Source organism: Euleptes europaea, chromosome 5, assembly GCF_029931775.1.
Source record: "Euleptes europaea isolate rEulEur1 chromosome 5, rEulEur1.hap1, whole genome shotgun sequence".
Lineage (NCBI taxonomy): Eukaryota > Metazoa > Chordata > Lepidosauria > Squamata > Sphaerodactylidae > Euleptes > Euleptes europaea.
The window spans coordinates 44,716,146-44,742,355 of NC_079316.1; the positions used below are offsets into that span (position 1 = coordinate 44,716,146).

The window sequence follows — 26,210 nt, forward strand, 5'->3', positions numbered from 1 at the left end:
CCAAGAGATCGCCCAGTCGTTTACTTGTCAATTTCAGCAATCGCCGGCAAACACTTCCCTGTTGTCACCTTGTATCCTTTCATATTCTAAACAACTCTGCTGCTCCTCACCCTTTCATGTCCTACCAGTGATGTAATCAATTGTTTTATATGTTCCCTATGAAGATGACCAATATTCCCCCAACCTGTATTCTGACCTTAAGTTTGTATAGATGTACTGACCCGTTTGCTTTCTTAATAAAACTTTAAAACTCTCCACAACGGCTGGAGTGGAGTTTAATATTGCTGAAATGCAATGAGGAGCTGAACTCTGACAGTAGGTCCCGTTTGCCTAGATAACAAACTAGCAGAGCAGAGGAAGCTGGCAGTGTTTTCAGAATGTTGCACATTGAGGAATGTTAGTGTATGTGCTTTATGCAAACTAAGTAAAGAAGGAAAGCAAGAGAAGACAGAGTGGGGGAGGCTCTTGACACGCATTTATCTACATGGGTGTCACGTCGAAAAGGAGGAAACCTGCACCTGTTTATGTACACAGGGGCAGTCTATAATGCCATAGGTAAAATACCTTTATTTGGGGCACTTCACAATCAGACTCAAATGGAGTCTGTGCTGGCAGTTGTCCGCTAGGGATGGATCCCCATCATGCTGCTCAGAGCATGCCTCTGGCCAAATTGTCCTGGGATTTCTTTTAGGCATGCCGGGTCACCCTAAAGGTTGAAGCTGGAAACAACCACACCCAAACCAGAGACCCCTTAAAACAGAAAACAGAATTTATTTAATGTGCACAGGTCCACAAACAGAAGGCTCAAGGACCCATACTGCAGTTTACACATTGCATTTATAGAAACTGAAAAAATATACTTTGTTACAATGTGCAACTTACACTTTTGGCAGGCTAGCATATGATTGGTTTAACTCCTGGTGGTCTGATAGGCCTGTGCTGTTGTTATGAGGCGTACATGACTCGCCTACTTCATCTAATAGCTTAACGGCCATCTCTGGACTTAACTTTAACACTGGTATGACCTTCCATTGGGATAGACTCCTTGTGTATTGATGCACAATAAAATCTTCAGCGACAATGTCTGTGTGCGCTTAGTCTGTTCCTAGCCGGTGAGCCCCATCTCCTGCTGGGTCAGAATTCCCCAACCCTTAGAACACTGAAAGTGTTATATAAACACAATTTTTTTTTTATTCATAACAAGGAGGAAGTGCATAAGTTTTATGAATTGTTATGTACCCTTATATGTCAATTGCCTCAATTCCAAGAGCAAAGAAGAATAAATATTTTCTGTCCCTCTAAATTTCCTTTGTCATTTCACACATTACATAACAGCAAACCTGGGTTTGCCACCAAGTGCACACTTAGCAAAGAGCAGCAGCCTGTTCCAACTCCCTGGCCAGCGTGCCTCTTTGATGCACACATTTACAAAGCGTTGCATTCATCCTTTCAGAATTTAGGCCGGAACTGCGTAATATAATGTGCAAAGCAGTCTTGAGCTACTCTGAGCTTGTAGCTCAGCAGAAGAGCACAAGCTTTGCCTCCTAAGGTCCCCAACACCTTCCATTAAAGAATATCAGTGAGAAGTACTGGAAAAGGTGTCTTCCTAAGATCCGAGAGAACTGCTGATATTATAGACCAGGAGCAGGTAGCCTTCAGCATTGGTGCAGCTTGCCCGGCCCATTTTGTTCAGCACCCAGGACCAGGACAGTTCTCTGCCCAAGCAACCAAGGCCAGCCCCTGAGGTACTGGCAGTGCAACACAGAAGATGGCTATGGGCATGGCTTATGCCTGTACTTCCCGGACCTATGCAGCCTCCCATCAGGTCCTTTGGGGTTCTGGTAGTGCTGCTGGTGCTCAGCTGTCTCCCAGTCTATGTTGCCAAATACAACCCTCATTGCTTGGCCTCTTCATTTTGCTTGTTGGCACACCAGCATATTCACAGGCAGACATGGCTTTTTTTTTTTTTTTTTTTTTAGCAGCATTCAGCCCAAAATGGTTATCTATGCCGGTACAAGACAGTGCTATGTTGTACATACAGTACAATAGATGATATGTTGTTAAATCACTGCACACATTTCAAATCGCCAGAGGGAATACTCAATATGCAGCCATTGGTTGGATCTAGCGGAAGTGTTTGTGGAAGGAGTTGCCAGTGGACCCTTCTTTTGACTCTCATCCCAGACTTTTGAGTCTGGCCTCTTTCCATTTGCTCCTGGGCACAGAGTCCAGAGGAATTTCTGCAATAGAAAAAAGCCTTAGTGAGAGGAGAGCTCTTGCTGCTTAGGCAGAGCTGGTGCTTCACTAGGAGTTCAGTTTTGTTTATGAACCTGTGTAGCTAAAGAGGTTCTGAATGTATCTCAGTATGCGTGCCCCCATGACAGATCTCTGCAGACTGTGCTCTCCCAGCTAGTTAAAAAAAAATAAAAAGGAAAATGATGGCCGTGGGTACCTGCACATGGACATTGCTGACAGTGTCCTCACTGTGTTCAGATAATGAGGCCTTTGTTCTCCTTTTGCTGATTGAGCTGCTGGCTCAGGGCTTTCCCCCCCCCTCCAATCATGGAACATGTAGAGAGCCCAGTGGGTCAGAGGTAGAGGGAAGGGGAGGGGGCTTGAGAACTGGATCATGACACACGAAAGAAGAGAAGGAAGCAGCTGAGACTGCATCCACCAGGAATGCCTCATTTTTAAATGGATATAAGGGTTCGGATGGACAAAGATCCACATCAGTAACTATCAGTGGTTTTGAGAACCAAAGAGGAAGGAAAGAGCAGCCAGAAAGGAGGAACAGGTTGGTAGTTTTATTATTTCTTTACTCCTGAAGTCTCCATCAATGTCTTGATCTCTTTTTCTTTATTCCCATTTACCGTGCTTTCTCCATTCCCAACAACCAAATGTTCCCTCTATTTTTTTCTCTGAGAAAGACATGAGAAGTGATTGTGTGGAGTGGCTCTGCCCCCTCCCTTTGCCACTCAACACTCAGTTCAACTAGCACATTCGTTACTGCTGTTGTTGCAATATGGAATGCAGTTGTACCCCCGCTATGTAACTAGTCATGAGTGAAACAACTCCTGCCCTCCATCACTCTGAGCTATATTTTCAACCCAACCAAGACTTTAAAAAATGCTTTCTCCTAGCATAAATTAAAGCATCTGTCTGTCTGTCTGTCTATACTAATTTGGAAGCAAGACTACCGCCAACCATCCTCCCCAACGCTCTGCCGTTTTGTGAATATTTTATTGAGTATTTAAAAATTCTTTGGAGTCTGTGTGCTTTTCCTTCAGCCTCTCTCCTTCAACTGGAGCAGGCTTTGTCCCTACAGCAGGGCTATTTCTCTCCCCCCCCCCAAAATGTATTGCATGTAAATGGGACATTGCACATCATTCAAATGAAAACTTCAGGGTACCATGCAAAGGTTGAAAATGCACCTAGGACACACCTGGCTGGATGTCATGGAAAGGACCTTAAAATTGTCTGCATATTTATTAAAATATTTGTATTGCACCACATCAAAGGGCCTTGAAACAGTTTACTTCAGAATGTACCACCACACACACAAAACAAACAAAAGCAAAGCACAAAGGCAATACAGGAAAACTACAGCCACAATATCAACCCGAATAGCCAAGGGTAACATCAATTAGCCTCCATCAAAGGCCCTCCTAAATAGAACTGTTGTATATTGTCCCAAAAGCTTGCCAAGGCCCTTACCTATTTGGCCCAGGTTAGCCTGATCTTTTTTTTTGTCAAAGATAGGACATTTTGGAGGACTTTCATTTATAGGGTCGCCATGAGTCGGAAGCGACTTGACGGCACTTAACACACACACACACACAGCCTGATCTTGTCAGATCTCAGAAACTAAGCAGGGTCAGCCCTGATTAGTACTTGGATGGGAGACCACCAAGGAATACCAAGGTTGCCATGCAGAGAAAAGCAGTGGCAAACCACCTCTGTTAGTCTCTTGCCTTGAAAACCCTACTGGGTTGCCATGAATTGGCTGCAACTTGACTGCACTTTACACACACAAAGCTTGCCAGAAAGGGAGCTTTCCTGGTCCAAAGGGACATCACCATAATAGTGATGAGGCAATCTTAATTGTCTTGGGAGGGGGAACAGAGAGAAGGAACTCCTGAGAAGATCACAGTTGCAACACGGGCTACTCTCAGGAGGGACCATCCTTTAAATGAGCCAGAGCATTGGACTAGGATCTGGGAGAGCCAGCTTTCATAGAATCATAGAGTTGGAAGGGGCCATACAGGCCATCTAGTTTGAATCCTCACTCCATCCTGGAAGTTTGCTAGGTGGCCTTGGGCCAGTCACTCAATCCCAGCCTAACCTACATCACAAGATTGTTATGAGGACTCCTTTTTTAAAAAAATAATTTTTATTATTTTTCTATACATTTCTATAATTGCTAACAATTATACAAAAAAACATTCTATTGTTATTGAAAGTATATCCAATATGAAAAGAAAAAGAAAAAAGAAGAATAAAGAAAGACTTCCCCAACATCTTCCTCCATCCATAATAAACCTATGTACTCTTTAGTATAGGTAATTCTAATCCTAATATTTTTAATTTTATTCATTAAACTAAATCACATGCAATTATAAAGATAAAGCATTGAATATATTCATTAAAAATTTTAATTAATACTAACATAAAATTTGTTTTAATAAATCTCATTAATAGTGGATAGATTAGAATAATAGGTAACATTTAATACCTCCTTTAAAAGTCAATTTCTCTGTAAACCCTCCATGTCTCCCAATCACCCATAACTGCAAATCACCTTTCTAGAATATTAGTATAAGAAATTATTCCATTTTCCCCAAAGCTAAACCTTTTGACCAGATCCTTTTTGTTCCAGAAAAACTAAACTCTTTTAACCGGTCCCTTTGTCCAGAATTTCCAGCGTCTTCCACTTTTCCTCTTTAACACCAAACATCGAGCAGCATCCTTGGAGATTGTTGGTAAAGTTCCCTCTGCAGACATTGCGTTCTCATAGTAAATCTGCATCGCAATTTCTTCCATCCCAAAGTCGCAGAAAGAAATCCCAGTGATTCCAGCCTTTCCACCCTTCAAGTCCTCCAAGCTGACATTAAAGAGTTCTACAGGCAGATTGTAAAGACTAAAATCAAAGTCTCTCACATTTAGATCCATTGTAGCCAGGTAATCCATTGCCATTTCTTCTTGAAGGTATACAGCTTCTGGTTGTTGATCATGGCTTTCCAGTTCCTTTATAGGGTTTTTCTGTTCTTCAGCCGTCTTCTCAGTTGGAAAATCCACTGCTCCCACATCTGGCTTAATTGTAGTAGCTTGGTTCTTTACGTCTTTAAGTTCGTTTAAGATGATGTCCAATTTTTGGTTGATAGATTGATATTGAAAGCTTATCATAGCAATTAGATGATCAAGCTGATTAATCACACATTCCATGGTTGCTGCTTTTTGAGAATTCTGTTAAAACTCAGTTGGTAAAGTCCAGACAAATACACTGAAAAGGAAAAAGAAAATTTGTAGATAGTTTGGCAGGGTTCTTGTATTGTGGGTAGTACTTTAGAATTAAAATACCATCTAGCTGAAGACACTCTAGCACGGAGATGTTGCAGGAAACATAGTGTGCACAGGGAATTTCAAAGTCGCAGACCTTCCGTTACCTCCTCTTGATATCCAGGAACTTGGGAGATATTTGCCAGTTGCACAAGAGAGACACACTTCCGGCCCTACGATCGATGATGCTACGATGGTATTAAACACCTTAAGGAACAACAAGTTTACTGTCTTCCGGTTCTCCAAGACAAGAAACTTCCAGGGAAAATGTGGCTGGAGGACCTACTTAAGTCGGAAAGAAGTCAGCTCTAGGGTGTGTGGGAGGGTATCTCCTCCTCCCTCCCCTTTCTGTGTCACGGTATCTAATTGGTAGTTGTAGCGTCTTTCAAAAGATCCTGCTTGTTGTGTCTACCCACCAATCAAATTGATAAGGTTCCTGCCGGTTTATCAGATATTTTCTTGTTTTCAAAGAATCATTTATACATTAGGTGGGGAGACGTGGATTTAATAGATTTTTTTACAATCCTTCAGAGCTTCCAAATCCAGGTAAAATGAAAGAGATCTTGTAACTTACTCAGATTTTAGAAGAGTAGGTATTCTTGCTTCCATGTAGTCGCTTAGATGGTAACAGATAGAGGAGATCTGAGCCTATTTCAAGAAGACGTTCACGGCGATGTATTTCCCCTATGCCAGCGAGACCATGCCCAATGTTCCCGAGAGACTTCTTCCTCTCAGAAAAAATGGGGGTCAAACCACTCTTCGCGACTGCAGGGTGTTCCTGCTTCCCAGTCCACTATTTAGGAACCTGGGGAGGGTGCTGGGTGCACCCTGAATTTGAACGTTTCTTGGGTCCCCCGGGAGCTCCAGAGGAATGTGGTGCTCAGATCAGCGTCTCTACCGGAAGTGGGATTGTTATGAGGACTCCTCTATTAGCCGTCCTAAAGGGGGGAAAGATGTGTCCTTTCAAAATCTGTCTTTTCCCCTTTAACAGCTATGGAATTCTGATTCAGATTAGGACAAACTGAGTGGGAATTGAAGGGTTGAATCCTTTCTTCTCTTTCTACACTGCCCTAGTCCAATTAGTGGCTACAGCCTTCAGGGCCCATTGAGAGGACTTGGCCAGAGTTGTTAAGGGGGGTTAATATTTCCTTGTCATGTGAGACAGAATGATGATCGCAAGCTCAGTATAACAGGATAGTTAGAGTTCAGTAACTCCTTAGAGATCAACAAGAGTTCCAGGGTGTAAGCTTTCAAGAGTTGATGCTCCTGTTGTCAAACAGATTCTCATCAGACTGCAGACCAACACAGCTACCCAACTAGTTGTTTATGCTAGTGTTGTGCCAGAATCAGCAGTATGTTGGTGCAGCAGTTCTTAACAGCGGGCTGCTAATGCCCCACTAAGCCTGCCTGGTGCTTGCCTGTTTGCTACAAATCCCTTTTGATCTATATAAATATATGCTCCTATGGTTGGTTAGTTAGTTAGTTTTTTGAGAGATTGCCCACAGTGAAGTAAAGATTTTTGTATGTTGATTCAGGCATGAGACTAGAGGATATGACTGTGCTCTTTCCATGTTTCTGGAACGACTGATACTTGTAAGACTAAGTTCAACAAATTGATTAGGGGGGTTATAGGACATGCATTTGGCATTTGGAAAGTGACTGGGTAACCATCCCTGCTTAAGGCTTTATGATTTTTCAGTTTATTTATGGTATCGAAATAATTTCCTAATCCATTAATTGGGCATATTCAGGTGTCAGAGTTCCTGTAAAGTTTTGTCTTAGAACGTTTTCTATATCTTCACGGACTAGCTTGTCTGAGATATATTATGTAGCAAAGGCTTGATCAGCAGAATTAGATGTATGTGTCCCGACTCCCAGACTTATGTTTTAATGAGATTTCTGTGATTCAGCTATATTTCTTGACAACCTTCTGGCTCTCTTTCTATCCACTTTGCCCTTTTTTTTAAATAATATTCAAAACTTTTGGAGTCTTTGCCTCTTCTGGAGACTTTCCAAATTTCTTGAACTCAATTTCCAAATTTTAAATTTTGCTCACTGTTCCCAGTTGCTCTACCTCCCTTGCCGATGCTATGCTCATATTTTGCCCCCAGAGTTGTGGGCTTAAACTGGCCTGCTGCTGAAAATTCTGTTGCAGATCCCTGCTCCTGCTCACAAAATTTCAGCTCCCTGAAGGAAATATTCAAGTTTCCTTCAAATATTCAAGTTTCCTTCAAACATTCAACCATCTTCAAGTACTTGAAGGGCTGTCATATAGAGGATGGTGCTGAGTTGTTTTCTATTGCTCCAGAAGGTCAGACCAGAACCAGTGGGTTGAAATTAAATCAAAAGAGTTTCCAGCTAGACATTAGGAAGAATTTTCTAACAGAGCAGTTCCTCAGTGGAACAGGCTTCCTCGGGAGGTGGTAAGCTCTCCTTCCCTGGAGGTTTTTAAGAAGAGGCTAGATGGCCATCTTTCAGCAATGCTGATTCTATGACCTTAGGCAGATCATGAGAGGGAGGGCATCTTGGCCATCTTCTGGGCATGGAGTACGGGGGTGTGGGGGGAGGTAGCCATGAATTTCCTGCATTGTGCAGGGGGTTGGACTAGATGACCCTGGTGGTCCTTTCCAACTCTATGAATCTATGATTCTTTAACCCACGGAGACAACAGTGTGGCTTTCCCCTGACATTTTCTTTCCCTGCTGCAGTTGCCATGGGCTCTCGCCATTTCCCTGCCCGGACGGTCCTCTTTGAAAGGGAGACCAGCGGAGTAACTTATCGAGTGCCGGCGTTACTCTACATCCCTTGTGTTGCTAAGCTGTTGGCTTTTGCGGAAGAGAGACTGAGTGTTGATGATGCTCATGCCAACCTGCTGGTGCTGAGAAGAGGCACCTTCTACAAGAACTACGTGGAAGTAAGTTGGTTTTGCTAAAGCAATGGGGTGAGGCTGCTGGAAAGAGAAAGGAAGGAAGCGATTCTCAACCGCACATCAGTTTCTGCCCCACTGTTTTCTCATTCTTTAGTTGTTTATTTATTTTTTAGAATATATCTATACCACCTCTTCAGAATCCTGTTTTTGGCAGCTTACAGATAAAAACCACAGTATAAAAACAAGCCATTAAAAAGCACACCACTCTTCATAAGCAGCATAAAATTATCCATAAAGCACAGCAGACCATTAAAAAACTGATCATTAATTAAAAACAAAGCCCCTTGGCGCAGAGTGGTAAGCTGCAGTACTGCAGTCCAAGCTCTGCTCACGACCTGAGTTCGATCCCGACGGAAGTTGGTTTCAGGTAGTTGGCTCAAGGTTGACTCAGCGTTCCATCCTTCCAAGGTCGGTAAAATGAGTACCCAGCTTGCTGGGGGTAAAGGGAAGATGACTGGGGAAGGCACTGGCAAACCACCCCGTAAACATAGTCTGCCTAGTCAACGTCGGGATGTGACGTCACCCCATGGGTCAGGAATGACCTGGTGCTTGCACAGGGGACTACCTTTACCTTTTAATTTAAAAGCCAGGGTAAAAAAAGATGTGTTTTGGCCTAGCCCCTAAAAAAATAAAGTAAGCACCAGGCAAGCTTCAATTGGGAGGACCTTCCAAAGACAAGGGGCCACCATAGAAAATGCCCTGTTCCTAGTCACCACTCATCTCACCTCTAAAGTCGGGGACACAGAGAGTGGGGCTTCAGAGGTAGATCTTTACTGGTGGGCTGGTTGCTGAAGACAACATTCCTGGAGCACCGGGTGTTGTGAAGCCTTTAGTTTGGACTGCACCTGTGTAGCACCTCTGATTGCTATGAAATTGCTTTGTGCAGATGGCACTGCAGAAAAGAAAGTGTATTGTCTTTCTACTTGCCCTATGCAGAGTCTGCAATGAATCCTTCTTGCCTGGACTCAAAAATTAGGCCATTAAATGGCATGTAATAATTTTTGGACAGATTCACAGAGTTGGTACTGTGCGTATCAGAGGATAGCTGACGTGTGAAACAGCAGCCATAAACCCAACACCATACAGTTCTAGTGAGTATCAATGGAGATAGTTTACATCTGCAATTGCTAACCATGAATCAATATAATCAAGGGATTAGATATCTAGTGATATACACACGTGAACCAGCTGTTAGCAGTCCATGTGTGCTTTTAAGGATACGAGGATACAGCCCCGCTCATTATCCCATTCTTTAACCTCCCTTTCCACTTCAACATAGCTACTGTTCTGTAGTGGCTGCGAGGCTGAGCTGTGAACCAGGAAGTCCCTGCTTCAGATTCACACCTTTGCCATGAACTTAGGCAAGCCACTATTCTCTCATCCTCAGTCCCCCTTTCATAATGTGAAAATAATAACAATGACCTCTCCTACAGTGGTGCTGTTGTAAGCTCTAGTTATCTAGTCAAAGCCTTGCTCTCTCTCATATCTTTACTCACAGAGCAGATTGTTTTACAGCAGGAACACTGTTAGTGGATTTGCTCGTGTTCAGGAAAATAAGTCACAAAATGAAGTGACTTTGGGTGTGTGGGTTTGGTGTCCCTCCCCACACTACTCAGACAATAGCATATGCGAAGGGCCATTTTTTGTTTTATGAGTGTCACTGAAAAGTATGTGTACCTCTTGACATCTACTTCTGCACACCATGAATAACCAGTTGCCATATTAATGGCCATTTTCCCTCAGATGAGGCAAGAGACCTTGATTATCTTGTGGCTTTCCCTCTTGCTTTGGGTTCATCCCTCGATCATACAGAATTAAGAAGTTATTATTCTAAAATAAATGATTGTGTAAAAAACAAAACCACCCCCAAAACAGAAAACTGAGTCAGAATATGAATGAGCTCCTCTAAACTCTTTCTTCGTCTTTCTTTACCAGTGGGAAGATATGCGGGCCCTTGAAACTGCGACTCTGGTCCACCATCGGTCCATGAACCCTTGCCCCATCTATGATGAGCTCACCGGTGTGGTTTTCCTGTTTTTCATTGCTGTGCTGGGCAGGACACCTGAAGCTTTTCAGATCATCACAGGCCAAAATGCTGCACGCCTCTGCTATGTGTCTAGTTCAGACCAGGGCATCAGCTGGAGCCACGTGACCGACCTTACCCAACAAGTGATTGGCAGGACCATTGAAGGTAGGAGATGGAGAAGTAGGGTTGCCAGGTCCCTCCTCACCACTGGTGGGAGGTTTTTGGGGCAGAGCCTGAGGAGGGCGGGGTTTGGGGAGGGGAGAGACGTCAATGCCATAGAGTCCAATTGCCAAAGCGGCCAGTTCTCCAGGTGAACTGATCTCTATTGGCTGGAGATCAGTTGTAATAGCAGGAGATCTCCAGCTAGTACCTGGAGGTTGGCAACCCTATGTAGAAGCTAATGTAGGGTGTGGGAAGAGCAGGGAGCCCTCAAACAGGAGATTCATCCTGACACAACTGTTTTCCTTTTGATACAGATTGGGCCACTTTTGCACTAGGTCCTGGGCATGGCATTCAGCTCAAGTCAGGCCGTTTACTGCTGCCCGCCTACGCTTACCATATTGACTGCAAAGAATGCTTTGGGAAACTCTGCAAAACAACTCCACATGCTTTCACCTTCTACAGTGATGACCATGGGCAGAGCTGGGACTTTGGTGAATTCATCCCAAACCTGCAGACTGTCGAGTGTCAGATGGTGTCTGTGGACGAGGAGGACGGGAGCAATGTGTTGTACTGTAATGCCCGGAGTCCCCTGGGCTTCCGGGTGCAGGCACTTAGTGTGGATGACGGAGCAGCGTTTCAACCAGGGCAGCTGGTGCAAAGGCTTGTGGAGCCCCCTCATGGTTGTCACGGCAGCATCATTGGGTTCCAAGCTCCTCTTTACTACCTGCGTCACAACTTCCACATGGTTCAGAGAGAAACAAGGTCTGTTGAAAGCTCAGACTACTTGCCACAGCCTAGTACAGAGAAAAGAAACCAACTTCCTCCTCCTGCTGTTCCTTGGCCTTCTCTCTGCAGCCAATCTCTGTGCTACCAGCAGGAAAACCTTACGTCATCCAGAACTTCTAGTGGCCATCACAGCTGTTTTCCTGATCTCATGTCCTCAGATAACGCACATACAGAACACAAGCAACACAATACAGGAACTATTTCCATATCAGATTTTAATTTCCAAATCCCAACTTGGGTGCTCTATTCCCATCCAACAAGCTCTAGATCCCGAGTTAACCTGGGGATTTACCTCAGCACATTTCCCAGGGAAGCTGACACTTGGACTGAGCCCTGGGTTATTTATGAGGGCCCCAGTGCCTACTCAGACCTGGCTTACATCGAACTGCCCTACTCAGAGTTTTCAATAACTGGGATCCCAGCCATAGCCTTTGCCTGCCTATATGAGAATGGGGTGCGGTCCCCCTATGAGCAAATCTCCTTCAGCATGTTCACGCTGCATGAAGTTCTTCAGAACATCCCTCTGACAACTTCTTCCTCAGGCCTGAAGCAGCCATCAGGTGGCAAGAAGAGTTGGTGGAGGACCTGTGTCATCTCTTAAAGCTCAAGACTGTGAAAACATTTTCACTAAAAAGTCACAGCAGATGAGAATAAGAGGCAAAATGAAATTGTTGCTGTATTGATAATAGCAGATTTAAAAATAGGTTGTGGCAACATTACTGAAAAGATATGTACTTTTACTTTGCAGCTTTCATAATCTACACACAACTCTCAGGGGTGGTTTATAGTTCATGGCCTCACTGAATATCCTCCAGCAAAAGGAATCAAACTTGTGCACGCCCAACTGGGCTCAGCTGAATCCATGATCAAGTTGAAGAAGTACTGCATGAACTGTAGAACATGCCAGACACCATTTCATGTGATTACAGAGATTTAATCAATTACAGCACTTTGCTTAGGAGTCCCCATGATTGCATTTATAGAGTAATACGAGTAGAGTCATCAGAAGAGTTGAACGTCCACATTAAGTTCCCTGTACTCCTGCCCGGATTTTATTCTTGGATCTTTACTCAGGAAGTCAAATAGAGAACAGAAACTCCTGGTTTTCCCCCCAAGATATCCAAAACTATTAGGAGCCAGTTCAGTCTCCATTTCAAATACACTGAAATTGCTACATTCATTTCAAAGAACATACCTGTAAGGAAGAAGCTATTGAAACAGCTGGGCTGGCACAAGAAGCAATCTGGCCTTGAGAGTTTCAAGCCCTGGGGAACCACAGCTGGGATAGTTTTGGGAACAGGTGACACTAATAAGGAGGCAGGAAGCCAAAATCGGCCATTAAGTGAAAAAGGGAGGTTGCTTGGGGGAGGAGAGGCTATTTTCGGGTTCTTGGGCTTTTGCTATGGGGACTGGCAGTAAGAACGAATGGGACCAGCTCTGCTTTGTAAGTAGCTTAGCTATTTAGTCACTTTAAGCTTTGTTATTTTTCCTCTTTAATTGCCTGTGATGGTGTGAGAGTTCACTTTTCTTTCGCTCTCTCTGAAACCAATAAACTTTGTTGTATTATTATTTAAGCAAAGGTGTGAGGCTAGTCTGTGTGTGGCTCTCCCCTGCCCAGAAACAAACTTCAAGGCTGGAGTAGTAAAGCCTGAGTATCGGGAAACTACTGGCCCAAAATAAAATAGGGCCAGGTCTCTCTCTCTTGCTTGTCGAGTTGAGGGGAGACATGGTGGCAGCGGACTGGGCTGGGAGTTGAGCCATGGCAGGTTGGGTCCTGCATTGATGCTTAACAGGCAATAAAATGAGGATAGACTAGCTGTTACAGTTATGGATATAGAACAGCGATGTCCGTGGATTTTCCTGAGCCAAATGTATACAATATGGATCCAGTACTATCCTCTGTGAACCCGAGATAATTTTTCCAGGAGGAAGGATCCCTTCAAGTGCGTTCCCTTGAAGATTTATGGGACCCTTGCCTGACCTGAAAGGAATGTAAGGACATGGCCGATTCCTTGAGAAAGAGAGCAATGCATGTGCAGGCAGACTAATTCTTGGCAATTGGAATTACAAAACGGAAATGAGGGACATTTGGGAGGATCTTCGTTTCTCCAGTTGCAAGCTCAGGCTCAGGAACAATAGTTAGTCTCTGCAATAAACCCTTTTGGAGACCCCCAGGGGGCCGTACAACCACAAGTTGATGCTGCAATATGTACATCAGGTCAGCCGGCTCCGGTCGCACCAGCTCAGCCAGTGGACCCAGTACATCAGCTGTGCGCTCTGATGACTCAGCTTCTGGGGGAGAATGGACAGCAAATGAATTTGATGCAAAACCATCTAATACAAAATCAAGATGATAGATGGACAAGAGTAAAATTTCCCCAGCTGAGACCTGGTGATGACGTAGCATCTTTCTTTGCTCTGTTTGAGGCTACATCCCAAGACTACAATTTTCCAGATGCTGAATAAGGGGGGCCTTGCGAAGGTGCTTGCATGGGGAGGTCATGGAACTGTTAGCACAGCTGACACCCCAGCAAGCAAGGGACTATTAGTATTTTCAGTATCTGCTCTCCAGCAGTTTGGTCTTTCATCTGAGCAACTCTGGCAACGATTTCGCACTGCAGCGCTTATGCCAAAGGGATCTTGCTGTCCAAGGGCTATTGGGCTGAGAACTGAATATATAATTTTTTATATATATAAAATATATATAAAATATAATATATATAAAATATATAATATAGTTTTCCTAAGAATTTGAAACACTGGGCGAAAACGCATGGGCGCTTTAGCCTCCTTTATTCCCTGTTTCAGCCAGGATTCAGCCAGGATTGAACGCACGTTCCGCGAAACGCATGCGTTCGATCCTGGCTGAATCCTGGCTGAAACAGGGAATAAAGGAGGCTAAAGCGACTGTGTGTTTTCACCCATTGCTAGCTTGAGCCTGCCACCTACTGGCTTATGCCTGATCGTTGCATCTAGTAGAGAACCCCTAGTGAAAATGAGGACATGAGTGGGATCATAAGGAATCAAGGGGTTTGTGACCATGTTATAATCAAAGTGATGTTATCACTTGTATTAATCATGTCATTAATTCTTAACTGACCCTTATTACAGAATTTCAGCATCAAGAACAGGGATAAGATTATATAGTATATTTCTACAGTTCTTTTAAAAAAGTCAGGAAAGTATACTTGCCGCTCCTATGTTTTTCCCTTCAGCAGTATCTCCCCCCTCCCCGCCCCAAATAACATATTTCTGAAAGTGAAGAAAGGACTGGTTGAAAGATTTTTGGAGGCCTATCCCTGACTTCACCAAAAATATGGAACAGTTTTTACTCACTATATGGGCAGAATTCCCAAAAGAGAACTCAAAAAACTGCAGATTGTAATCATAACACCCTAGTAACATTCTAAGGGAAATGATTGACTTCAGGCTCAGTTAGGAAATAACCATAACATATTTTGAAGCTTACTTTTTAAAGTGGGCATCATTAAAGCCCAAAACTTTTTGGCGCAGAGGTTTTTGTAGCCACTGAAGTAGCACAACACCTCAAGGATCCCTTAGGAGAGTTTTTGGCAAGGAGCAGGTTGAAATTAGCCCCCTTATGAGGAAGGGTAAACGAATGCAACATCAGAACCAGCTCTATTCACTGTGGACTGCATACGAGAACCTTCTTTGGTACCCCTACCTTCTGAGGCGAAATGGGCAGTGACAAGCATACAGCCATGCCTGTGGAACTCTCTCCTCCTTGAGGTTCACCTGGTAACTTTTGAATGCTAGCTTTTAGTTGATTTTTGTTTTGTTTTGAATTACCCCCCCACACACACACACACACCATTCCTTCCTCTCCTGATATGCTTTCCTCTAGGCTATTTACATTTTCCTTGTGTTGGTTTCAGTCAACTGCTGTTATTTATTTATTTTCAGCTTTAAAAAAAAGATTTGATTTTCATTTTAAGATTCATGGGCCCCTATATTTGAACTTCTATGTTTTAATAATTTAGTGTTGGTTTTAATATATTTTGCAATGTGTTATGATATGTGTTTTGTAAGCTACTTTGAACTTGAAGGGAACAAACAGGATCAAACCAGATAAATAAGATTACCTCATTCCAGCCATAGCTATGCATTGCCTAGGACCCACGTAAAGGGGGGGATCCTTTTTGGAAAGGAAGGCAACCTACTGCAGCCCCAGTGCTACTGGCCTTTCCTCTGCTGCCGTCATTATTTTTTAAAACACAGTGAATCTGACAGGTACCCAACCACCAGGGCAGCAGTAACTCTGCAGAACCCTGCTGCAACTTACAAACTTTGTCAGTTTCTCTGGGTGGTGATGAGGCAGACTTGTGTCATTTCAACCATTTTTTTAAAAAATAAAAAAATATTATAGTGTGCTACAATGCTGATGGGCACACAAGGTGACATTACTAGTATTACGTATTTCTTGCAGATGCTTTATCCTTTTTTAACTCATAAGGATCCATTGGGGTGACTTACAAAGCAGCATAAAAACATTAACAGTAAGCAATGTCGGTGGGGGGGAGGGAAACCCTAGTTTCTCTGGACTTGCTGTGAATTCTGATCTGGAGAACCAGGTTTGATTCCCCACTCCTCCACGTGAGTGGTGGAGGCTAATCTGGTGAACTGGATTTGTTTCCCCCAGCTGGGTGGGCTTGGGCTCGTCACACCTACTTCACAGGGTGTCTGTTGTGGGGTGGGGAAGGAAAAGTGATTGTAAGCTGGTTTGATTCTTCCTTAAGTGGTAGAGAAAGTTGGCATATAAAAAACAACTCTTCTATTTCTACAATTGGCGGGGGGGGGAGATCTTTGTCAGTCACCAGTGCCTTTAAAAAAATAGTACTGGCAGGGATGAGCTGTACTGGAAATCAGAGAGGGATGGAAAGGTGGAATTATTATACACAACCAACAACATTACCAGTGGCTGTGCCTCTTTCCACATAAGATGATAGAACTACAGTCAGTGCAAGCCTGACAGGAGGATTATGTTGTAATTGGCATTGAAGTTCTTAAATTTGTAAGAAATAAGCACTTGAGGAAAATGGGGTAAGAATGGGGGAAACACAGGAATGGGAATTAATGGGCTGGGGATTAATGTTGTCTGGATTCTCAGGAATAAATGAGTGACTGAATGGTATCAATATCAGAAAAAACAGGTTATCTGAATTATTCACTGAAATTCCTTTCTTTTAGAAAAATAAGTAACTTTATTTGATATTTTGGCACATGAATGTTCAACAGTTTAAATTCATCATCCCTGCTTTCACAGTGGACTTCAACAACAACACAGAATCATAGATTCATAGAAACACAGAGGTGGAAGGGACCTCCAGGTTCATCTAGTCCAACCCCCTGCACAATGCAGGAAATTCACAATCACAACTACCTCCCCCCACACCCTCAGTGACCCCCTACTCCATGCCTAGAAGATGGCCAAGATGCCCTCCCTCTCATGATCTGCCTAAGTTCACAGAATCAGCATTGCTGTCAGATGGCCATCTAGCCTCTGCTTAAAAACCTCCAAAGAAGGAGAGCCCACCACCTCCCGAGGAAGCCAGTTCTACTGAGGAACTGCTCTGTCAGGAAGTTCTTCCTAATGTTTAGCTGAAAATTCTTGATTAAATGTCAACCCGTTGAAATTCTGATCTGAACTTCGGCATCATCAACAACAAAAATAATGATTTGAGGAAGTGACCACTTTCTGACACGCCTGGGAAAATCATAGAGGAAGAAGCATAGCACATGCCCATCACAATTACAGCCTCTCTTTTTGAGAGGAAAAAACAACCAAGGTGCAACAGCAAGTTTCCTGTCCTTCAACTTCAGGAAATGTGTCTGAAAATATTGTAACAGGGGGGGTGGTTGTCAGTATTAATGTTTTGAGGTAGCAGCAAAGCTTCATTAGGGCACTGACAAATACATTGTCTTGGTTGCTACCTGGCAACCATCAGCATGTGTACAGGTGATGTAAATACATGAGTGTACAGATTTGCATTGGGGGGGCATGTCTTTGCATTAATGCAGTTATGCTACAAACCATCATTTTGTGTATAAATATCCTAGGAATTATTCAAGAGATGATCTGCTTGGCTCTTTCAATGGAGAAGATCATGCTGTTCCCATGTCTTGTTTCATCACTGTTTCTATCTTCCTTACCATACTGGACTGCCTCTGACAATAGAAGAGAATTAAGGAGGACAAGTCCCTTTCCTGGAGTCTATCAGCATAACTCAAGCATCTCCCACATGAATGAAAGAAGTGTTGCCCCTCTTCAAGCCTGGCCATCCTTTTTACTGATAAAGTTCTCTGTGTTTCTGGTTTCTCTGGGTCTGAAGAATGCAACTCTCATCCTCCCTCTAATGTGCCAAAGTTGCCCAGGGTCTTCTTTCCACTTGCAAAACCATGGTATGGGCTTGTCCATAAGTGGCACGAACTCAAACGAGTTGGCCTTCGAACTGTAGGGGGTTACGTGAAAGGAAGATTGCCGCAAAGTCAGAGAGACTTATACAATTGGGACCTGGTGCTAAATCCTCCTGTCCATGTCTCCTGTAGCAGAGGTACTTTGTGCCTTGATGTCACCTAGCAAGAATGTTGGGGGTTAACAATAATAGGTGCCCTTTTAGCACAAGAATTAAGGGTGTGTGGAAGAATTTCAGGGTGCTTAAATAAATAAATAAATACACATTGGAACATTGTTAATTTTAAAAGCAGTGAATTGTATCCTACTACTTTGGAGAGGCTCCTTATACTATAGGAAGATTCTGTGCTTAGTTGATCAGAATGGTAGGGTTCAACTCATCATTAATTAAGAATCCCATCCCCTGCATAGCTCAATGCCACAGTGAGAGATATCTTGGTGGCAGCAGTTAGCTGCCAGTGGCTGACTTATAGGTTCCTGAGGAAGATAACGTCATATTTTCCACTGAAGGGTGAGTGAAGGCTGATTACTTCCTGGAAAGCACCACTTCTTCACAGACCACACAAGAACCACATAGGAATCAAACCTGTAACAACAAAAGCGACTGTTGACACACACAGATCACTCTTTATAGGCTGACATATAGAGAGATGTAGAAAACAGTGTTTGCCATTTTCAGCCCAAAGAACGGGAAATACAAAAATAGGTAAAATCATATTTTTGATATTGTACCAACTTAGGTCTGAGTAGGTAAGCCTTTGAGTTTCATAGTACTCTTCATCAGAGTTTGACTGTCAAAGACTTCTGTGAAACTCAAGAGCTTGCACACTCCTGCACCAACATAAATTGTTCTAACAAAATGATATTATGCAATGAATTACTTTCTCTCTCTTGCATAGAAATATATAGGGTAGAGATGTTAATAGAGAAGAAGAGACATGCTAAGCTATCATTGTTTTCCAAACCAGCAGAGGGTGTTGATTTAATAATATCAGCAGTGGGAGCTAGAATAATTTTGCACAGTGCTAATTCTCCTTACCCCAATTCAATGCCAAAGACATGCACACAGATGCTTTTCATACCCATTTAACTGCATGATATCCTTACTGCTGAAATGAGCATCACAATCTTGCCCTTTTCACAATTCTAAACTATAGTTCACATGAGTGGCAGGAGCCTGACAATCTTTAAAATACAACTTTTTCTATTTGATTTTTTCTTGCTTTCTCTATGAAAGTGGTTCGTATTAAACCTTTCCAGGTCATCTCAGCATGCAATGGTCCTTCATCATATTCTTTCCTATCCTGGACCACCCCCACCCCCATCCAGCATTAAATTACTCAAGACAAAGTCTGTTTTGAGTATTCTGTCAGATTCTTCCTTAATATGATGATAAAGGAAGAAGGCATTTTTGCAACCAGGTTATAATTAGAACTACCACTTGCTTCAGTACACTCTTGATGGATCATGGATGGAGAAAGGAGAACATGCATCTAACAGATTTAGAGGACAAGCACAAGAAAAGTGGAAGACAGGAAATGCTTCTGAAACTGTTACCTATTTTTTGTCACAAAAGCCACAGATACATCCAAAAAACCCATTGATGATCTGAAGAGCAGCCAGGACCATCTCAACCATGTTGATGATTAGGAGAGCAAAGAAGAAATAAACATTCCAGGCTACCACATTGCGGGGCTCGATGCAAACAGAGTTCCAAAGAGAAGGATCGTACAAGTAATTCTGAGTCCTTAAAGAAATAGACTTTGAATGAGAAAGCTATAAAGGGAAAATATCAAAAAGGATGGATAAGGGAAGCCTGTTCACAAGGGAGATGTTCCTTGTGCGTGCATTTAAAACATTAATGGTTGTTGAATTTTCTGGGGAGGTGGACATAAAGTGCTATCTACTGCTTTACTGCTTTTGTTATTACAGTATAATATCAGATATGGCCTTCCCTGGTTGCATTGTAAAGATCATGATGGATGATTGGAACTTCAGTGGGCAGCATACCTCAGAATTTCACTTGCTGGGCAGCAACAACAGGGGGATGCTTTGGCCTCTGTACTTATAGGCCCTCTGGGACATTTTGTTGGCCATTGTGGGAAAAGGGGATAATAGGCTAGATCTAGCTAGGGCAGACTGAGCTGAACAGCCCTTCAGGGCCTGCTAGGTTCAGACCTGATCCATAGTGGTGACAGATGCAAGTTTACTAGGGTTTTTGGGGTGGGAGCTTGAGGAGGGAAGGGTTTGTGGAGGGGAGGGACTTCAATGCCATAGAGTTCAATTGCCAAAGCGGCCACTTAATTTTTAATTTTTCCCCCATTAAATTTTTATTGAAAATTTTAACAAACAAACATACAAAGAAGCAACATCCATTCACATACATTCTTGTACATAGAAAGTAAATTGTCTTTCAGGGAGTTCATTTTCAAATAATTACAAAAATCTTGCAAATCACTGATTTAATCTAAATTCTCGTTAAATCCATTAGCTACATTGCCACTGCTTTTCAAGCTATCTTCCCAGGCAATACTAGAACTTAATTCTTAATACCTTTCAAACTATCTATCAAGCAATACTATTTCCAAATACTTAATACAATTCTTCTCATGTGCTTTGCTTATTTGCTCTAAATTAAACTAACACATAAAAAGAATATTTCCACTACCTTAATCTTATTGATATTTTATGTTTACTATAATACTTCTCCCTTCTTCAGAAAACTCTACTTTTCACTTTATATAATTGAAATACACTGCCCATTTCTTCTGAAATTCTTCCATTGTTCTGCCTTTCACCAGATTGGATAATTTTGCCATCACCAAAGTGGCCATTTTCTTGAGGTAAACTGATCCCTATTGGCTGGAGATCAGTTGTAATAGCAGGGGATCACCACCTAGAACCTGGAGGTTGGCAACTCTAAAGTTTACCCATCATCACCACCTCCTGTGCCACTTCTGCTTGCATTTGAACCAAGTGGCCCTGAGCATGGGATGAGGTGACAGGTGAACCCACACCATCATGGCAGCCCCTGGCAGGGTTTGAACAGCAGGTAAGGTGATCCCCTTGGCAGCAACTTGCCAGGAACCTTCCCAGTAAGTTGAAGGGGCAAACTTCTCCTGAATGCAGCAGTGCTCTTGTATCTTATTGATTCATTTAAACAATGGGGTCCCAAAGCAGCTTAACAATAAAAAAAACCTAGTGTGAACAAACAGGCTCATGCCACAGGCCTGTTCCTCTGGGCCAGCTCAGGCTTTAACGTTTGCCATCTTGGGGGTCCTTGCTTTTTGGATTATATGAAGACACCATTCACAAATCCTTCCTACTGCTATGGAAGATTATTCTAATGTTTCATAACTGAAGTCAAAGTGACTGCTCTTCGAATTTCCATTTGGGCTCTGTTATAAGCTGGACCATGAATTCTGAGTCTCCTTACCTGCTGTTCAAGTCTGGAGTATCCATTATGAGGAATGGGTAATCCCATTGCTGAATCTTCTTTTGATTGTAGGTGGAATTATAGAGACAGAGTGGTCCCTCTGTCACACCTACACCGGACAAAATAAAGCAAGCAGCTGATCCCAGCAAAGCCAGTGCTGACAATATAATGGAGAGAAACATCTGTGGGGAAAAGAGGCACAGAAATTATTCCCAATCATGTGAGACCTCTTCACCTGTATCATTCATCCTCAAGTCTCTAGAGCAATGTGATCACGGACTGGCACATACAGCGATTATGACACAGCGACTGGTCAGGGGGACCATTTGGAAGAAAAGAGAACTGTGTTTGCATACATAGTCCAACCCTACTCCCCTTTAAGTCTCTCCTGTGGAAAGGTTTCCACAATTTTTTGAGTTGAGCATCTACTGAACTTGATCCAAAAATGTGATAAAGTATCCCACAATTCAAAGGAAACCATAACCATGCATAACTGGAATTCTGTGCCTTCAATTGAAAGGCAATACTGTTTTGTCAAAAAGATTTCTGCTTCCACTTTAAGCGTTTCTGGGTATTATTACAGCTATGATTTTTACCAAACAAAATCTGTATTCCCGCCCTGTCTATGACTGAGAAAGCTGTACTTTGCCTCTTTGTGCCTTTTATGGGAACAGTAAAAATCCTTTGTCCTCAAGCTCTTCCAGTCATTACATAGCAGACTCAGGTTTGGTTCTTGCCTAGCCTGGAGAAATTGTCTAGTACACTTGAATCTGATATCCTTGTTACAAGGGCTGACATTTCCATTGGCCATAGTAGAGGCACTGTTATAGTTCATGTTGGGTATTAAGTGGCGAGCTTTTGTTGCATGTCAGACAGTCAAGGGTTAATGTTAATTAGCAAGTGGTCAGCACAGTATCCATTGCAGACGTGTTTGCTTGTCATGTATACACAAGCAATCTGCATGTTTACTGCTTTCCTTTTTTTAGAAGTGAAAGCAGTACCCAGTTTGAGTTTCCATGCCAGCCTAGATGGATGGAGAGGCAATCTTGTCCTTTAAGAATGCCTACTCAAGAGTAAGCTTAGCACCTGCCAGAGGCTTCTGGCAAGGATAGGTAACTTAGCTATGTAGAAAGGATTGTTTTATCTTCCAGTGAACCCTACCCTTGAGTTTAATCTAGTAAAGATTGTTTTTTAAACCAAGACAGATGTCTTGTGTCTTCTGTGCGTGTGTGTGACTGATCTTAATGACAATAAGCCATGATCAACGATCTCATCCCTCAGATTGGTAGCAGTATTAATTAATAAATCAGTTCCAGAACTTATCAGTTCATGGTCTGCTTGTCAGCTTTGTTCTTTGCACCTAGACCAGGGAATTAAAAAGAGCTATGGTTATCAATACATGTTGTTCTTAGTTTGCTTATTTCCTTTGAAGTTCAAGCAAAATATATGTACAGCTTTTCCCCTGAGTGATCTATCAGTTGCCAGACACTTTTGCCTGCTTTAGAAATGGTGAATTCTGCAGAGGTTTTTTGGTTGTCTGTTTTGCTGTAGTATAAAGATCGATTGATTGAGTTCTGAATGGCACAGAGTTCTGAGATCATACACAAATCAATCAGTTCAGTCTGCTATTAAAACTGGAACCTTTTCATCAATAGAATGAGCCACAGTCTTACACTTTGACAAGTTCCAGAGTTGTGGACACTGCTCCATCTCCATCCAACAGCTGTGATGTGAATGGCAGCAGGGAGGACCTGTAAAAGAGAAGAGATTCAGAATTAATGGCCATATTCTCCAGAAATCATGGTTAGCTCCTGAAGGGCCCCTCTGTCTTGCAGGGGGCACATCATTTCCCCCTGTATCACCCTTCCTACCCTATTTCTTCTTTCCTTCCTCTTGGCAGCTCCCTCATCATCTCTGCTTTTACTATTTCCTTCTCTTCTTCCAATCCTCCATGCCACCCTAGTCGTCTCCTTTATTTAATATTTATTTAATTCATTTATACTCTGCCTTTCTCCCCAATGCGGACCCAAGGCAGCTTATATCATTCTCCCCTCCTCCATTTTCTCTTCACAACAACCTTATAAGGTATGTTATGCAGAGAGTGAGTGAGAATGGCTCAAGATCACTCATATATAGCAGAACAGGAATTCAAATCTGGGTTTTCAAAATCTTAGTCTTTTACTCTTAGCACTACACCCCACTGGCTTTCATGTGGTGGCTGCTGTTGAATATTAATGAGCTGCCAGGTGGCTGTGGCTGGGCGAGTCAAGCAATTTGTGTGGTAGGGGGTCACCTGGTGGTTGCTGCCAGGTATGGCCCCAATGAGCCCTCCCCTCAGGGCAGGAGAGAGGGGAGCAAATCTGGACTGGAAGGCCAAAATAGCCCTGGAAAAGGCCCTTTCCACAACCTTTTATGGACTGTAACCAAGGCTTGAAGGCTGGTAATATTGTTATGCTTGCCCAGCAACCCCCACAGTAGATACTGAGATCTCAATGATCTCTCAACCCCCAATGTGTCATTTATGCCCAGATTTTTCTGCAAAACTGGGGTTTTTCTTTGGTTTATAGAAAAATCTGGCTTGTCTATTCATAATACCAGTCTCTGGATTTAAGTATCCACAGATGGGTACATGTTGAGAATTACATATATTGACAATATGTAACTGCATTTCATTATCATATTTTTAATTCTGTTGGTTTTATTGTTCGTTATTGTTAATATTTTTGTTTTCTTATCTGCCTTGGGGTCTTTTTGTCTGAAAGGTGGTTTAAAAAAGCACGAAATCACCACCACCACCACCATAGCACAAACAAAAAATAACTGCACATTTGTGGTACTTTCCCCAGATTCTGCATTGTAACTGCAGTGCAAAACATTTTGCAAGTATTCTGTCCCCTTGACGAAGAGTTGGCAATATAATTACTGATGAGCAACAAAACTAATTTCTCTCCACCCATTCCAATCACATGCCGTTGTTCAAAAATGGCACGCAGAACTTATGTTACGTGTACACCCAGCAGGGTAATTTAAACAGATGACTTCCCACCCCGTTTGTCAAAAAGAGTAAGTGTGGATGTTTTAGAAATTGTAATGCTGGCGATATATTGCACAATAGCTAAAATGCGGTTGGAGTATACTTTGCGTAATAGTGTGGGAAGATTTTAAGAGTGTTTATCCACACTGCATAATTACGTTGGCTTTCTACTAGTTTAATGTTCATGTCGGTGCTGATAGAAAACCCGAGTTCCCCTCACAAAACTACTGTTCCAAGGATTCCCTGAGGAGAAGGAATGGCTGTTAAGCAGCCCCTTTTAAGCATGTAAGGCAGGGGTGTCAAACTCATTTGTTACAAGGGCTGGACATGCCATAAATGTTACTTGGCCCAAATTCAAACCCCTCTCAGCAATGATGTTCATCAGATGACCTTGAACCAATCACTCACTCACACACATATTCTTTCTCCCTGTCTAACCTACCTCATAGAGTTGTTGGATAAATACTTGACAAGGACAGGTCAACTTACCAGCAGTCCCCCTCCCCACACTCCTGGTACTATGATAGCATTTTTAGTGATGCGGCCGATTGTTAGGTACTGCCATTCCCAGCTGGGGAAGAGTAGGAAAATATTGGCAACAATGGAGAGCAGACCCAAGGTAAGGAGGCACGGGCCTAAAATTCGACTGCACGTCCTCACACACATCACCAGCAGAGAGCCCTGCAAAACTGAATGAAGAAAGGAAAGAAGTGTTATTGTGTTCTTCATGTGGCTTCAATCCAATCTCACTTGGGCGAATCTCACAAGAGAAACAATAGTTTGGATCCATCAGAGTGTTTCCACAGACAGAAGGGTTTCCTTCCGCAGAGCACAGCTTTCTTACCTCCTCGCTCCCAACTCTGCAACCTCAAATACCCCTTCCAAAATTCTGTATTTTAAAGGCCATTTCAGGCTGAGGTAGGAGGGGAGAACTGAGAAAGTTATGTCCCACACATGAAAACCTTTCCATCTGCAGAAACATTCTGATGGATCCAAACCACTGATTCATCCCACATGGGCTGTACCCCTTCAGCCTCAATAGGGCTAGCTGCACTTCCACCAAGAATCCATAACCTCTTTCTATTCAAATACTTCCAACTAGACTTTTCCTGAAACCTCATAAAAGAGATTTGCTATTCCTTGTTATTTTTCCTCCTGCCAGAAGAAAGACTTGGATAATGCATAATGCTCAGTCATCCATTCCTTGCAAAGCTCGATAACACCGTGGTTCTTTAAAACAAGAGCTCCAAAAACCTGTGATGTCCATTGCAATCCAGTATGACTTATTTTCTCCTATAATTATATAATTTACTCAACTATTTGCAACTTCTCATCAGCTACTGAGTGGCACAGTAATTGTAGAAGGTGTCAAGTGGCATTTGAGTTTAGTAGTAGTAGAATTTATTTGTATGTGGCCATAGACCTTCACAAAACATCATCCACAGAGTAGCACAATGTTAAAAAAAAAAGAGAGATGTACAAGAAAATAAAATCTAGTAGAATAAACATTGATATCAACCACCAAAAACAACATCATTTGTGGGATTCTGTTCTAGAACTAACTACCTTAGCTCTTATTTTTCTTGCTGCCAGAGCAAACAATGATGTTCTATGAGAAATATACTTGTTGGAGTCAGACAGCAAGAATATGATTTTCTCCTTTTCTGAGTGGAGGTTTGTACCCACTAGTAGCCCATCAAGAAACTTAATCCTGGGCTGTGCACAGAGTAGACAATGAACTAAATAATGGGGTAAATCCTCCTGCACGCTGGTATTGCAGATACACAAGCATTGTTCCTTGGGGATTTGTTTGTACTGCCCGACTAAAACAGCCATTGGCATATTTTC

The 26,210-nt window shown here is 42.6% G+C and overlaps 2 protein-coding genes across 2 annotated transcripts; one reads left to right on the forward strand and one right to left on the reverse strand.

Moving 5' to 3' along the window:
- The first annotated feature begins 8,269 nt into the window (after positions 1-8,269).
- NEU4 (neuraminidase 4) lies at positions 8,270-12,087 on the forward strand. The gene is made up of 3 exons (XM_056849932.1): positions 8,270-8,470; positions 10,421-10,676; positions 10,988-12,087. The coding sequence occupies exons 1-3, from the start codon at positions 8,270-8,272 to the stop codon at positions 12,058-12,060; spliced, it is 1,530 nt and encodes a 509-aa protein (XP_056705910.1). The 3' UTR covers positions 12,061-12,087.
- A 7,362-nt stretch (positions 12,088-19,449) lies between these two features.
- On the reverse strand, positions 19,450-25,092 carry TM4SF19 (transmembrane 4 L six family member 19). Its single transcript, XM_056850331.1, has 4 exons — positions 24,852-25,092; positions 23,002-23,079; positions 21,329-21,510; positions 19,450-19,639 (listed from the first exon to the last, which is right to left on the reverse strand). The coding sequence occupies exons 1-4, from the start codon at positions 25,089-25,091 to the stop codon at positions 19,450-19,452; spliced, it is 690 nt and encodes a 229-aa protein (XP_056706309.1). The 5' UTR covers position 25,092.
- Between the last annotated feature and the right edge of the window lie 1,118 nt (positions 25,093-26,210).

Coding starts and splice junctions, on each gene's coding strand:
- NEU4 (XM_056849932.1), top strand. CDS start 8,270: ATGGGCTCTCGCCATTTCCCTGCCCGGACGGTCCTCTTTGAAAGGGAG. Junction 8,471..10,420: donor TCTACAAGAACTACGTGGAA/GTAAGTTGGTTT, acceptor TTTCTTTACCAG/TGGGAAGATATGCGGGCCCT. Junction 10,677..10,987: donor GATTGGCAGGACCATTGAAG/GTAGGAGATGGA, acceptor CTTTTGATACAG/ATTGGGCCACTTTTGCACTA.
- TM4SF19 (XM_056850331.1), bottom strand. CDS start 25,091: ATGAAGAACACAATAACACTTCTTTCCTTTCTTCATTCAGTTTTGCAG. Junction 23,080..24,851: donor TGTGGGGAGGGGGACTGCTG/GTAAGTTGACCT, acceptor TCTCTTTTACAG/GTCCTCCCTGCTGCCATTCA. Junction 19,640..21,328: donor ACTCCAGACTTGAACAGCAG/GTAAGGAGACTC, acceptor TATTTCTTTAAG/GACTCAGAATTACTTGTACG.